This window comes from Diabrotica virgifera, chromosome 5, assembly GCF_917563875.1.
Source record: "Diabrotica virgifera virgifera chromosome 5, PGI_DIABVI_V3a".
Classification (NCBI taxonomy): Eukaryota; Metazoa; Arthropoda; class Insecta; order Coleoptera; family Chrysomelidae; genus Diabrotica; species Diabrotica virgifera.
The window spans coordinates 17,882,407-17,897,895 of record NC_065447.1 but is presented as its reverse complement, the minus strand read 5'-3'; the positions used below and the strand labels follow the sequence as shown (position 1 = coordinate 17,897,895).

General features: G+C 32.5%; 2 protein-coding genes across 2 annotated transcripts; one reads left to right on the top strand and one right to left on the bottom strand.

Moving 5' to 3' along the window:
• Positions 1-6,478: 6,478 nt before the first annotated feature.
• LOC114332798 (dynein axonemal light chain 4) lies at positions 6,479-10,908 on the bottom strand. Its single transcript, XM_028282577.2, has 3 exons — positions 10,648-10,908; positions 10,446-10,529; positions 6,479-6,741 (listed from the first exon to the last, which is right to left on the bottom strand). Exons 1-3 carry the CDS (start codon positions 10,714-10,716, stop codon positions 6,580-6,582), a joined length of 315 nt encoding a protein of 104 aa, XP_028138378.1. The 5' UTR covers positions 10,717-10,908; the 3' UTR covers positions 6,479-6,579.
• Positions 10,909-10,944: 36 nt separating this feature from the next.
• On the top strand, positions 10,945-15,058 carry LOC114332676 (mitochondrial E3 ubiquitin protein ligase 1). Its single transcript, XM_028282508.2, has 4 exons — positions 10,945-11,501; positions 12,284-12,421; positions 12,483-12,826; positions 14,838-15,058. The coding sequence occupies exons 1-4, from the start codon at positions 11,081-11,083 to the stop codon at positions 14,955-14,957; spliced, it is 1,023 nt and encodes a 340-aa protein (XP_028138309.1). The 5' UTR covers positions 10,945-11,080; the 3' UTR covers positions 14,958-15,058.
• Positions 15,059-15,489: the final 431 nt, after the last annotated feature.

Below are 15,489 nucleotides of genomic sequence, written 5' to 3'. Positions count from 1 at the left end.
TCGAGATGTGACTTCTTTTTCAAAATATACCCAAAAATGTACATTGTAAATAAATTTTCAGATTATTAACAGCTCTCTACAATCGTACTTAACCATATAAAAATATGTGGTGGATTCGACAAATATTCAAAATATCTCGATAAACACTAGTTTATCGAAAAAGTACTAAGAGGCAGAAAAGTTTTAAAAATATTGTGTTTATCTAACAGTGCAACAATAATAATTTAATTGGAACGCACACAAAAGTTTGGGGGGGTTTAAGGGAACAAAACCCCCATAAAATTTTTATGGGGTGCACAAATTTCACTTTAATTTTTTTTTAAGATGTTGCTACTATAAGAATGCCACATGTCCATTTTCAATAAAAAATCTCTAGGAGTTTTCGATATATGAAAAAAAATCGATTTTCAGTTTGTAACTTCAAAGGGCTGTAACTTTTTTTGTGTGCACTATTGTATATAGGTAAGTGAGGTTCAATCAACTTATTTTTGACCCCAGAATCTCTGGTATAATTTATGACCAATCTTTTCGGGACACCCTGTATATGTATCTAGATAAAAATATAGGGTTCTCGCATTCGATCTTTGTTAATGATATACATTACATATTTTACGTATACCATTATACCTCGATCTCCCTCTGTTTCATCTTCTATTGCCCTTTTCATGATCATTTTTCAGTGCGTAACAAATGATAGGAAAAAGGGTAAGTCCGTGATAATACACATTGATGACATTTATTCTAACATGACATTTTAGTTAAATCTGACAGTTGTCACATTTTATTTTCAATTTGGAATAAAAACAAATCAAATGTGTTTCTTGCATTTATAAAATGGTATTTTCTTTGATTTGTATAGTCTTATAAATTATACAGATTATATTTGTAATATTATTATCTAATTAAAAAAAAATATTTTTTTATTATGGCGCCATCTATCGACAACTAGAATAACTAGAATAAATGTTATAAAAATGTCACCGACGAAATGTAATCACCGACGTGCCTTTTTTCTGTCACATACAATTTAATGCGTTAGAAAGAAATCGAAAAACTGTGACGCACTGAAAGATGATCATGAGAAATACTGTATGTTCTCACCCTCACATCCTTAAAACGTTTCATACCGATAACGATATTCGATAACACTCGTAAAATACTGGTCCCGTCCGTTACTCGCTAGGATACGATTGGTAGAAAGTAATCAAGTGTACTGGTTGTAGATACAATATATGTTACTCGCTCTGATACGATTGGTACGGAGTAATAAGAGTAATCAAAGTAGATACAATAGATGTTACTCGCTCTGATACGATTGGTACGGAGTAACGAAGTAATCCGAGTAATCAAAGTAACGATTTGCCTCTCTGTATAGTAATCGTTACTTTCGGTATTCTTAAGTAACTAGTACTTTGTAACGAATAGTTACTTTTTCAACATCACTAGTGCCAAAATCACTCGGAACTCCAGAAGATGACGTGCCCCTAGACACCAGGTAATCCGGGTGTAGGTTTTAGTTTTCTGCAACCCCAAAAACTGCCCGAGTAATCTATTTGCATCAATTTAATGACAAAAACCCTCGAAACTCCAGAAGATGACGTTCCTTAGCAGTGACACTGGACACCAGGTGCTCTGTGAGTCGGTTCTGATGTGCGAAGCGAGTAACTCTCAGTTTAACAGAGATTACCATTAAAAGAGATATAATGATGTAGAGCTGGTATAAAGGAGGCCGAGGCTTATAAAAAGCTGTAACGCCAGTACTACGCCAGTCAATGGGAGCGATGATAGGATATTACCTCCGAATTCTATCCTAGTGCATGGATTTTAATGAAATTTTGGGCCTAGCCTCTACTTATCTCCTAATTCAAAGTCTACCCTATGCCGATGTGTTCTTTTATCTTGGGGGTGGTTTCCACCCCTTCTTAGGGGTTTAAAATTGTTTGGTTAAAATTACCACGGAATTCGCTAGAGTACCTAATTCTAAGCAAAACTGTTCTTTAATTTTTTTTGAAAACTCGATAATTTTTGAGATATTCGTGGTTGAAAATTGGCCATTTTCATTGAAAAATAACCTTTTCGAACGGTTTTTTTGCGGATACCTTAAAAACTATGCATCTAACTAAAAAAACTACATTAAACATTTTTGTAGGTTATAAAAAAAAAACAAAGAGACACTTGCCTTCATAAATCTTCTAGTTATAATACAAAAAGGGATATGGTAGGTGAAAATAGTTTCTTTTTTAGTACATTCTCAAATTGGTGTATTTAACTTGAAATAACAGAGACACGGTCGATTTTAGGTATATAATGCTACTAATACCTTTTGTAGTGCTTGAAAAGACCTTTAAAATGAGCTATATTAAAGGTCCATTATATTAAAATTAAGCGAGATATGCTGCAAGCAAAATTGATAACTAATGTATTTAAAAAAAAAATGAGAAGTAATTTTAACTCCTACCCAAGAAAATGTTGTTTGTCTGTTTGTTTGGGTTTATATGACTGTAAATGCATCGTTTTCCTTCTACAATACCTTTTATTATAGTGTTATTTCTATGTTCAAAAAGTTGGACGGGTTTAAAATGAATGAATTATAGGGCGCATTTTTTAAATTTTCTTAAAAATCTTCCTTTTTCTCCATGTAACTTGAAAATGATAAGAGATCATCATCATCATCAGTAGTTCGACAACCCTTTTTGGGTCCTGGCTTGTTCTAGGATTTTCCGCCATTCTGTTCTGTTCCTTGCTTTGTTCTTCCAGTGGGTAATCTCAAGTGTTTTCAGATCTTGTTCCACTTGTTCCATGTATCTAAGTTTGGTTCTTCCCTTTGACCTTCTCCCTACTGGTGTTTGCCTCATTATATATTTTGGTGTTTCGGTCTCCAACATCTGTTCAACATGGCCCATCCAGCGCAGACGTCCTATCTTTATGGATGTTATGACATCGGGTTCGTTGTATGTTGCGTATAGTTCAAAATTATATTTTCTGCGCCATACGTCATTTTCTTTCACCCCCTTATATATGTGTCTTAAGGATTTTTCGTTCAAACGTACCTAATAAGTTCTCATCGCTTTTCGTCAGTGTCCATGTCTCTGATCCATATGTAAGGACCGGTTTTATCAGGTTTTTGTATATTTTGCATTTGGTTTTTCTCGTGATGTTGTTAGATCTTAGATGTTTAATGAGTCCATTATATGTTTTATTAGCAATATGTATTCTTCTCTTAACTTCTTCGCTGACATTGTTATCTGCGGTAACTAGTGAACCTAGATTTTTTACGCTTTCGATGTTATAATCTTCTATTGTCAGATTCTGTAGGTTTCTTTGGCCTGTCGATTTGCTGGCCTTCATGTATTTGGTTTTTATTTCATTAATATTTAGGCCACTGTTTTGTGCCGCTCTTTCTATAGCATTAAATGCTTCTATCATTTCTCTTTTGCTTCTAGCTATGATATCAACATCATCTGCAAATGCCAATATTTGTACACTTTTTGTTATTATTGTTCCTCTGGTGTTGACTTTTGACTCTCTAATTATTTTCTCTAATGTGTTGTTGAATAGAATACAGGATAGGGCATCTCCCTGTCGTAGGCCCGTTCTAACATGGATTGTATCTGTTAGTGCGTTTTGAATTCGAACCCTGCTTTGTACTTTAAGTGTTTCTTTTACTATTTCAATGAGATGAGTTGGGATATTAAACTCAATGATAAGAAATACAGTAATGAAAAATAAAAAGGAAATTTTTATCTGAAAAAGCCCTACATTTTTGTGTGTTATCTTTTTTTCGTACCTCTTATTTTTTTTCGAGTTACATGGAGGAAAAGGAAGATTTTTAAGAAAATTTAAAAATGCGCTCTACAATTTGATCTTATTTTTTTTTCAAAAACCATGCATTTTAATCCAGTCCAACTTCTTGAGCATAGAAATAACACTGTAATAAAAAGTATTGTAGAAGGAGAACGATGTATTTAAATTCTGATGGATGAGGGGTTAAATAATATACTTCTCATTTCTTCTTAAAATACATTAGTCATCAACTTTTTTGCAGAATATCTCGCTTAGTTTGAATGTAATCGACATTTAGTATTGCTCATTTTAACCTTTAACTACACGCGCTGGCGTATTTTGTACGCCAGATATAAGAATTCTACTGCAAATATATTTAAAAATTTAATTTTTGACCTTGTTTGTCTCTCTAACCTATCACTGGAATGTGCTTTACAATTTAGTTTTAGTTTCGTTATAATCGGCATTCTGGGAAGATCGTAATTTACAGTTTATTATTTGTTGTTTGCGGTGGTGAACAATATACGCCACGATTATATTAATATAACTAGTAATATAAGTACATATTTCAATTGTTTTTTAGTCATTATGGCACAAAATATATTTTTCTTTATAAACAATACTTTTTTTCCTGTAAAAAATCACATTTAAAAAATTTTTTTATTAGTAATTTTATTTATCATAGAATCCAGTTATTCCATGATTTCAGTTATAAATCCCAATTGGCTTACTGAGAAGGAACTCCAAGTATTCACTGATGCCGAATAAGGTTTATAACAAACAACTAAGTGTATTTTTTCAAAAAAAAAAATAAACAAATCCGCTGTTTTTAAGTGTACTTTCTTGTGGCGTATAAAGTACGCCACGCGGGGAACCACCCCCAAGATAAAAGCGCACATCGGCATAGGGTAGACTTTGTTTCTTGAATTATTCCCTACTTACTGTGAAAATATCAAGTAAATCGATGTAGTAGGATGGAATTCGGAGCCAAATACCCTCATTGACTGCCCTATACATATAATGCAAGTATAATATAATGACAAAATGAATGGTTGAATGTCAAATGTCTTACCACTGCTCATTAAAAATCGTACCGTTATAATCTTTGTGCATGTTTTAATAAATATTCTCTTATATATCCTGTATCATAATGTACTATTTCAGTATTGCATAATTTTAAATAGCAATAGGTTAGAAGTATATTTTTATAACACATTTTTCAATATGTAGGTAATATATTAGGCAACAAGATGTTCACTAGGTATTTGTTCTAACAAAACTTAGACGATGTACAAGTCAACAGCGATATCTAAAACCGCCAAGGTCAGACGGATCCAAAACATTGGCTACGCGACGTTGTCAGATCAATCGGGTTTCAAAGGTTTTTCGGTTTTTGTTACCTGTTTCACAGTAAAATTTTCTTCTGGTTCCTCTTTTGTAAATTTTAAAACATTGTTTATAATTTTACGGGATTGTGTACCAATGTACTATTTTTCACGGCACTTGTAATAGGTATTCATGTTTATTAAAAAAATATTAAATGTATTCTAAAAATATACTACTATTCGACGATTTTATCTGACAATGTCGCAAAACCACTGATTTCGTGCACAATGCATTTTAAATGGATGTTTACTTTTTGCACCAAGGCGTTTAACTGTCCCCTCTCCTTGATTTGCTACCTGAGTGACCTTCGCGGTTTTAGATATTTTTGTACAATTGTACGCACCCGTTTGGCGCGTGCGCATTAAATTTTGCTGGAACAAACTTCGTGTGAGATAATGCGAATTGTGCAGGTCTTTTTCTGTGTGCCAAAGTAAGATAAAATTTCTAAGTTACATTTGAGACAATCTTTATAATACCGTTATCGCTGACTGAACCACTAATAGAAATAATACCACAGCTTTATACATAATTAAACTATGTTTTATATACTCTAGTTATACAAAAATAAAAATATATTGTTATTTCAATTGATGAGTTTTATTTAAGGTTCAAATTCTTTATTTATCTCGATTGAAATTGATCTGTTCGATTTATGATTATTTATAATTATTAAATTATTATGTTTAATGTCAAATTGAGAGGTGTGATTGGTTTCTCGTAAATTGTAGCACACAACTGTATTAAGTTGTGTACAATAAATAAAACACACTGGAAAAATTAAAAATTAAATTTGAAATTAATACAAAATGAATGAATAACTTTTACAGTGAACAAGTGTGGAATTAAATATATGTATTAAAATTCGAAATATAGGTACATTTTTAAGGTAAATAAGGTTAATATAGGTATTTTTTTGTATTTAGATTTAGTGCAATTTCGTTATCTGTGATGGCAACAACGAAGTGATTCATTGTGTCCAGTGTGAACACAGGTTTACATTGGGAAAAAAGTGTACCAGTTTTATATGACGCGAAGTGTATTCAGCCAAGTGGCGCTTGTGATGGGCATTGAATGTGTTAAAGTCGATAGAAGTATTCCTTCAGGTTTTTAGGATTCTCTTGGCATTCTTAATAAGCTGTCCGCTGCCAATTTGAAGGAAGTTTCCTGTTCTTGTTTGGTAGCCGACCTTGATATCTGAAACTCCTTTAAAGAATTGTTTTACCTACTTGGTTTTTTTACCACAATTATCAAAATCGGTTTAGTATACCACCATGCTTTATATTTAAAAAAGTTATTGAACAAAATAATCCTTTGGAATTAAATACTATTTTTATTATAAATCGGAAGCATATAAGGTAAATATAGTATGTATAAATATGTTTGTACCAAAATAAGGTACCTATCTCAATATTAGCACTTCCATATAACAATGGCTAAAGTACCGGCAAAAAACATATACAGTAAGTTGGAACATTCATAAGATATTTCAAACCCAAAACCTTCCCCAACAACCACATGAAATGGAGGGCCGAGTTTCTTATCCATCTCTTCTTTGATCATTTTTGCAGCTGCCTAAAAAACACATTATAATATTATTTAGAGCTAAGTATTTACAAAAACTTATTTCAGATTTTAAAATTTATCTCACCGAAAAATAGACTGGAAATAACAAATAAGGCAAAGAAATCAAATAAGTTTTACTATAGTTTAGAACCAATACTGGTATGGGAAAAAGAGAACATACACGAGAGACAAGGATAAAAATATATAAAATCAATGGGCAAATCCCAATAGTTGGCTGTATACCATAGTTTAAAAAAACCTATACAGAAGTAAAAACTTCAAATTTTGGTATAAAATCGTTTATTTAAAAACCATCTAATGCAAAACGTTTTCGTTCTGAACAGAACATCTTCAGTGCCTGGAATGAAGTATGTTTTTTTTAACAGTTTTAATTATATTTTCAATCAGTTATTAACTACCTTTACATTTTAATTAAAATCCAAAAAATTAAAACTACACTTTTTGAAGTTCGTAACCAAAAATTGAGTTTACGTTTTCTTGTCATGTCACTCTTTGTCATTCCTTTTCCTTTCATATCAGTTGGTCTGTGCTAATTGAAATGGCAAGTACCTAGTTTTTTTGAGCAGGGAAGCATGTTGCTCTTTAGGCACATACATAATTTAATCTTTTAATATCGACTAGTATAGTCACAATATTTTATTAAAATTTATAATGTAAGCCATATATTATGACAGTCACAATTTTAACCTTTCTGCCTTAATCTAACGTGGAAATACTTCATTCCAGGCACTGAAGATGTTCTGTTCACAACGAAAACGTTTTGCAATCCATGTGGATGACTTTTAGATAGTTTTTAAATAAACGATTTTATACCAAAATACAATTTGAAGTTTTTACTTCTGTATAGGTTTTTTTATAAAAATATATAACACATAATATAGTGATACCGCGACTGTGCTATATATGCAAGTGAAAACTGGACAAATCTGAAAAAACATAAGAGCAGGGTAAATGCAATGGAGATGAAACACCTAAGGAGGATAGTTGAAAAACCATAATGGGATAAATTAAGCAACGAGAGTGTTAGGAGAATGGCCAACCAAGAACCAATAATAAATAAAATAGTGTAGGAAACAGAGGTTGCACCTCGCAAACTGCACACAAGTCCGGTTTTATTTTTTTGTCTGGTATATCAAGGGGTGCTTATTATGAGACTAACTTTTTCTTAAAAAATTTCGCCCCGGAACCCCCATTTTCATCCCTTTAAAGGGGGTAATTTGTGGTTTTTGCGAAACTTAGCCCTTCCTGTACGTTTTGTAAAAAATGTCCTTATTAAAAATATGAAGAGGACTGTATTTCCTACAATTTATTCCCGACAACATATGTCTATCACCCATTATTTAGCGGGGGTGGCGCCCCAAAATTGACAAGTTTTTAAAAAAGATGTTTAAAAAAAAATATTTTTCCCAACTGTAATGGGAATCAAGAAGAAACCCTGCGGCAATTAATAAAAAATAAATGGCTGATTTTTTGGTATAGGTTTCATTTAAGGGCAATTGCCCATTTTTTAATTACAGGGTGTTACATTTTAAAAAAACCCCTTTTTATACCATCTGAACCGCTTATGCTAGATTAAAAAAACTTTCAGCAATTACCCATGTACTGGTGTTATTTACAAATTTGTATAATTTGTAATCACATATGGTGCTGAAGTAATATGTCTGACACAGAAAGAGGAAGAAAGATTGAGGATCCTAGAGAGGAAAATAATTCGGAGGATAGCAGGCCCACTAAACTTAGGTAATAATGAATTTAGAAAACTTATGAACCACGAAGTATAAGAGGACTTCTGAAAGGAGAAGACATCGTCAGATTTATCAAGGCACAGAGACTCAGATGGATGGGACATATAGAAAGGAGAAATCTAGAAGCCGTCATCAAGAAAATTACCAAATGGAGATATCTGTATCAGGCAGAACCACGAGGAAGACACAAAACTAGATGGGAGAACCAGATAGTCGAGGACCTTAAGAAGATGGGAATAAGAGAATGGGTAACCACAAGCAAAAACAGGAACGAATAGGGAAAAATTGTAGAAGATGCCAAGTCACACAACCAATTGTAAAACCAAAATGTTAATGCGGATTGATTCACCGCGACAAATGAATCAGAAGAGCCCAAAGAGCCGTTATGATGATATCATTTTGTGCACGTTCTTATTACCCATGCATGGACAACAAAAGCGATATCTTAATTGGTGCAACCCCTGTGGCAAAAAAAATAAAAGGAGCGGTTGAAAAAAATGTATTTTTGCTTTTTGACCCATATGGGCATATGCTCCAATAATAGGGTTTTTCATAAATATATATGGTTATTGCAACATCCCTGCGGAAACTACCCCCATCCCTGAAAATAAGTTTGGCGAGCATGTTTTTACAATTTTCTCATTGCCTATGCATTTTTCTGAAACAAAACTTATAAAGAATTAAAGACCACTATTTGCTCTACAAATAAGGTCCTATGCATTTTTTCGTATAAGCAACAATTACGGCAAAGTGGCGCCGTAAACCTCAGAAATGCTTTGGCGGGCTCCAGTTTTTGTTTTTTTTTCGTCACCTGTTCATTTTATTGATAAAGTACTTATGGCAAATTAAAGAAAACAATGTAAGCTACAAATTATGACCTATGCATATTTTACGTTCTTTGCATCCTAAAGCCCACAGCGGTGGCCCAAAATCAATGTTTGCATATTTCCTTTATTAATTCTCCTTTTTTTTTGGGGTGGTTTCGGGGAAAAATGGGGGGTGCATTATACAAATTTGTATATAAATAACACCAGTACATGGGTAATCGCTGAAAGTTTTTTTACTTTAGCATAAGCGGTTCAGATGGTACAAAAAGGGGTTTTTTTAATGTAACAGTAATAACACCATGTAATTAAAAAATGGGCAATTGCCTTTAATGAAACTTTTTTTTCCTGAAAAATGGATTTGGCACAGCCAATTAGCCAGACTTGTTTATGATTGAAACTATACCAAAAAATCAGCCACTTATTTGTGATTAATTGCCGCAGGGCTTTTTCTTGATTCCCATTACAGTTAGGGAAAAATATTTTTTTAAAACATTTTTTTTAAAAACTTGTAAACTTGGGGCGCCACCCCCGCTAAACGGTGGATGATAGACATATGCTGTCGTAGAATAAATTGTAGGAAATATAGTCTTCTTTATATTTCTATCAAGGACATTTTTTGCAAAACGTAAAGGAAGGGCTGTTACAAATTACCCCCTTTAAAGGGATGAAAATGAAGGTTCCGGGCCGAAATTTTTTAAGAAAAAGTTAGTCTCATAATAAGCACCCCATGATCGATATACCAGAAAAAAATAAAACCGGACTTGTGTCCAGTTTGCGAAGTTACCTCTGTTTCCTACACTATAAAATAGCAGAGACAATGAACTGGTATCATGGTATGGCCATCTGATGAAGATGAAATCCAACAGAATTACAAGAAAAGTGCAAGAAGCAAAGAACATCGTAAAAAGAAAAACAGGCACATCAAGAAAAAAAAACAGATACAGGCAAGTATATAGTATAGAGGCGGGAAAAGTTAGAGAAAAATTACTCTAGGAATTGACAATAATGGCAGGAAATAGAAAAGAATGGACGAGATGGGTGAATGAAAATTAAAATAGCTAGCCCAAATCCGACACCCGGATAGGGTAAAAGGAAGGGGAGAAAGAAAGAAAATTTTTACCTCATTATTTGATGAATGTTTTTCACATGCAGTAACAACTAATTCCACAGATTCAATACGTTGTTCTTCCGGCATATCGGAATGCTAAAACACCAATATAAGCAAGATTCAGTTTAAAACAATTATAAATACGTAAAATCATTTTTAATCATCAAAATAGACAAGCCCTATAAGTTCGTTTAATCAATAATTTATGACTCACCCTTACAAGTGGATAAGTGTGAATTACTTTCTTTGAATCATCTTCCTTCTTCTTTTCTTCTTCAGCCATATCTAAATATAATTAAAATTATTTAACTATATTAAAATATGTTTAAAAATATTTAAAACGCTTTTGTATATCCCGCGAATTTGTTTAGGGATTGTTTATGAACTGTCAAATTAACTAAACGTCAGGCGTTGCTAGGCAACGGTTAAGCTAGGTTTAAACGACCATGGTGACTGTTGATCCTGATACTTTGATACAAGGCCAAATCATATTTTTTAGGTTATTTAATTTGACGTTTTGCATAATGAATGTAATAAAATAATGTCTTCAAAATATTCACTTGAAAAAAGTTTCAAAGTACAAAATTACAACGTTAAAATTATTAAAAGTTAACAAAAGCGAAATCAAAAATCTATAAAACTTTTCAATGGATTACTTGGGAGAAAGTATTGCCTTAGGAGTAGATTCCATCATTTTAGCTGTCTGTATAAGACAGTACTACAAAAAGAAAAATGCCATGGCTTTGATACAAGGTGCTCCCTATTTAGAAATAAATAAAGACCTTAAAGAAATTGTAGAAACTCATCCAGACCATAAGTTATCTTATGTAGCAATTAGGGGTACAGTTAAACCGCTAGGCAATCCCATAGTAAGTAATGCGAAGCCTACAGTCACTGGTGTAGTGCAGGTATTAAAGATTAAGGAGCATGTTATTCAGAGAAGTACAGCAGGGTTTTGGGCAGATTCTGAAAGAGTGATTCAAGAGGTTCACAATGTTATGCCTTTCGCTTTGGAAACTAGAGGCATCCAAATTGAAGTTTGTGATCCACTCGGTGCTGAGGTTTTAGGTTTGTAATTACTTGTTAAACTCATAGATAAATAATACCTAGACTGTGTGCTCCAATCGAAAACTGTGTGACATAGAAAAATGTCTCTATTTGGGGTAGGCATCTCTTTCTAATCAGCAGCCAATGCTGCCAATTTGATAAACTGACGATTAGAAAGAGATGCCTACCCTAACATACAAAAAATCTTCCCTGTCACACAGTTTTAGACTGTAGTCTAGGTAATACGGTCCATTAATCACCTGATCTTTTTTTTTGCCTTTTTTAACCCCCCTCCCCTTGGTAATACATTGTGGGGTTTAAGACCCTTTAAATCACGTGTATTGTGACATTTCGTGATTTTTTTCTAGACCCCTCCCCCCTTTCGAGTCTCACGTGATTAATGGACGGCCCCATATACCTATATGTAAGTATGGTAAAATTCAATATACAGTAAAACCTGCCATATTCAGATCAATGTGGCGACAGACCGATCCAGATATGAAAAAATCTAGATATCAAGACCGCTTTTTTTTATAGTCTCTGAAACGTTTTCTCCTTCATACATTCCAGTAATCAACGCCGTCAATACCTTTCATTGATAGACACGTTTTATAGATTCTATAATACATTATTTCACCATCTTTTAGTTCTTTTGGGTCGGGATCAGAGGGTGCATTGTCCAACAGCAGGACTGCCTTTCTCGGTAGATTTCGGTAGATCCGGTTGGCGCAGAACCGTCCGGATATGGCAGGTTGTACTGTATTTAGCATTTTCTAGAAGTTAAATATATTTTTTTCTTCTAGATATGGATGTGATTTCTGATAATTTTCACCCAACAGTGCCTAGCGTTATTGATCATATCTGGAGCTTTTTTGCTGGAATACGTCAAAGGGGGATACAATCAACAGAAAAAATGCTCCGAACTGGTAGTGTAATAACAGGTACATTTTTTAAATATTTATTAAACATTAAAAATTGGACAATTTTTTTTATATTTTAAAGGAATTGGAGAACTAGTTTCTGAAAAAGATGGCAATCTAAAACTGCAACCACCTACGGAAGGTGAACCATTTTATCTAACGAATATGGGAATTCTTTCGTTATTAAAAAAACTTAATAGCTCTAAATCAAACTATAGAATTATGTGTATTGTGTTTGGTTCAATCGGTATAGTCATATCGGGTTTTATAGTTAAAAAATACTTAAGGATAAAATCAGAAAAGGAAAGTGAAGAACAGCAAAGATCACAATTAGAATTGTCCCGGAAAGAAAGGAGAAGAAAAATTAGGGATGAAGATTTAAATGAGAATCAAATTTGTGTAGTTTGTAAGGAGAACCCCAAAGAAGTAAGCATATTATTATTTTACATTATCGACAACATCTCGAAAATATCTATTTTTTACAACACAATTTTTTTCATGTTTTCTTTACTAGGAAAAATATTCTCTGTTTAAATTTATTATTAAATCTTATTATGATAATATTATGAATAGGGCAGTCAATGAGGGTATTTGGCTCCGAATTCCATCCTACTACATCGATTTACTTGATATTTTCACAGTAAGTAGGGAATAGCTCAAGAAACAAAGTCTACCCTATGCCGATATGCGCTTTTATCTTGGGGGTGGTTCCCACCCCTTGTCGTGGGTGAAAAATGTTTTCGTTAAAATAGCCACGGAAGAGACTAGAGAACCTTATTCTAAGCAAAAACTGTTCTATAATTATTTTTTGAGAACTCAATACTTTTTGAGTTATTCGTGGTTGAAAATTGGTCATTTTCATTGAAAAATTACACCTTTTCGGACGGATTTTTGCGAATATCTTAAAAACTATGCACCTAACAAAGAAACTATATAGAATATTTCTGTAGGTTAAAAAAAACAAAGACATTTGTTCCTTCATAAATCTTCTAATTAAAATACAAAGAGGGATATGGTAGGTAAGAAGAGTTTGTTTTTTTGCTGCATGCTCAAATCGGTGTATTCAACTTGAAATAACAGAGAAACTGTCGATTTTAGGTGTATAATGATACTAATAACTTTTGTAGTGCTTGAAAAGACCTTTAAAATGAGCAATACTAAATGTCGATTACATTCAAACTAAGCGATATATTCTGCAAAAAAGTTGATGACTAATGTATTTTAAGAAGAAATGAGAAGTATATTTAATCCCTCATCGATCAGAATTTAAATACATCGTTTTCCTTCTACAATACTTTTTATTATAGTGCTATTTCTATGTTCAAAAAATTGGACTGGATTAAATTGAATGGTTTTTGAAAAAAATAAGATCAAATTATAGAGCGCATTTTTAAATTTTCTTAAAAATCTTCCTTCTCCTCCATGTAACTCGAAAAAGATAAGAGATACGAAAAAAAGATACAACACAAAAATGTAGGGCTTTTTCAGATACAAATTTCCTTTTTATTTTTTATTACTGTATCTCTTTTTTCAGATACAAATTTTCTTTTTATTTTTTATTACTGTATCTCTTATCATTTTCAAGTTACATGGAGAAAAAGGAAGATTTTTAAGAAAATTTAAAAATGCTCTCTATAATTTGATCTTTTTTTTCAAAAACCATTCATTTTAAACCCGTCCAACTTTTTGAACATAGAAATAACACTATAATAAAAGGTATTGTGGAAGGAAAACGATGCATTTACATTTTGGTGGATGGGGGTTAAAATTACTTCTTATTTTTTCTTAAAATACAATAGTTATCAATTTTTTTGCAGCATATCTCGCTTAGTTTTAATGTAATGGACCTTTAATATAGCTCGTTTTAAAGGTCTTTTCAAGCACTACAAAAGGTATTAGTCGCATTATACACCTAAAATCGACCGTTTATTCCCAAAAAACCGTTTGAAAATATATTTTTGAAAAACTATCTTTCAATGAAAATGGCCAATTTTCAACCACGAATATCTCAAAAAGTATGGAATTTAAAAAAAAATATAGAACAGTTCTTGCTTAGAATTAGGTTCTCTAGCGAATTCCGTGGTAATTTTAACCAAAAAATTTTCCACCCCTAAGAAGGGGGTGGGAACCACCCCCAAGATAAAAGCACACATCGGCATAGGGTAGACTTTGAATTAGGAGATAAGTAGAGGCTAGGCCCAAAATTTCATTAAAATTCAGGCAGCAGGATAGAATTCGGAGGTAATATCCTCTTCTTGCCCCCATTGACTGGCGTAGAAGTGGAAAACACTTTTCCTTTATTTCATTGTGCTCCAAATGCCTTTATTGTTTTTTCCACTCCATCATTATTTCTACCAGACCACTTCCGTCTTTTATTTAACTTGATATAACTTTGTACCATAAGCTGATAACTTAATTTTTATGTTTTTTTTTTTAGATTATCCTATTACCTTGTGGTCATGTATGTTTATGTGAAGATTGTGCATTAGGAATTAATGAATTCTGTCCAATTTGTCGATCCCACATCGAGAGAAAGAATGTTGCTTATGTTGCATAAATATTAAGTGACCATTACTGTTTTATTGTACATATAAAAATTGGTTTTATTAGGTTTGTTGTTGTATTTATATAAAATAAAATTAAAAATTTAAGTGTAAATATGCCTTTTGTTTCTTATACCCAAACCTCCTGTTTCTATGTAGTTACATGTAAAAATATTGTAAAGGACACCTCACACATCTTATAGAAAATATAATGTCACTCAAATGCAACAAAATTTACATGAATTACAATCATCTCATATCGTTGCGCGAACTCTGAATTTTGATTGATAACTACGTAAATTGTAACTAAAGTTTATGGAAATCACATAAGTCCATAAAATTGTAATTCATGAGCTAAGGCGATTAAAAGAACTATACTTTGGTGTGCTTTGTCATTTATTATCTATAAGATAAAAGTCTTAACACCTGAAGAAAGATTGATGACTTGTCCATTCACAAAATCTGTTTTCTCGCTCTATCTCATGTACACAACCATTTGATTTTAGATTTATTTATATCAATTTACGCTGTTATTAATCAAAATTA

What these genes read in the sequence shown, in the direction of transcription:
- LOC114332676 (XM_028282508.2), top strand. Translation starts at nt 11,081, where the DNA reads ATGGATTACTTGGGAGAAAGTATTGCCTTAGGAGTAGATTCCATCATT. An exon ending in ACTCGGTGCTGAGGTTTTAG is followed by an intron (nt 11,502 to 12,283) that starts GTTTGTAATTAC and finishes TTTTTCTTCTAG; the next exon opens with ATATGGATGTGATTTCTGAT. An exon ending in GTAAGGAGAACCCCAAAGAA is followed by an intron (nt 12,827 to 14,837) that starts GTAAGCATATTA and finishes TTTTTTTTTTAG; the next exon opens with ATTATCCTATTACCTTGTGG.
- LOC114332798 (XM_028282577.2), bottom strand. Translation starts at nt 10,716, where the DNA reads ATGGCTGAAGAAGAAAAGAAGAAGGAAGATGATTCAAAGAAAGTAATT. An exon ending in ACACTTATCCACTTGTAAGG is followed by an intron (nt 10,530 to 10,647) that starts GTGAGTCATAAA and finishes TTGGTGTTTTAG; the next exon opens with CATTCCGATATGCCGGAAGA. An exon ending in AACATTCATCAAATAATGAG is followed by an intron (nt 6,742 to 10,445) that starts GTAAAAATTTTC and finishes TGTGTTTTTTAG; the next exon opens with GCAGCTGCAAAAATGATCAA.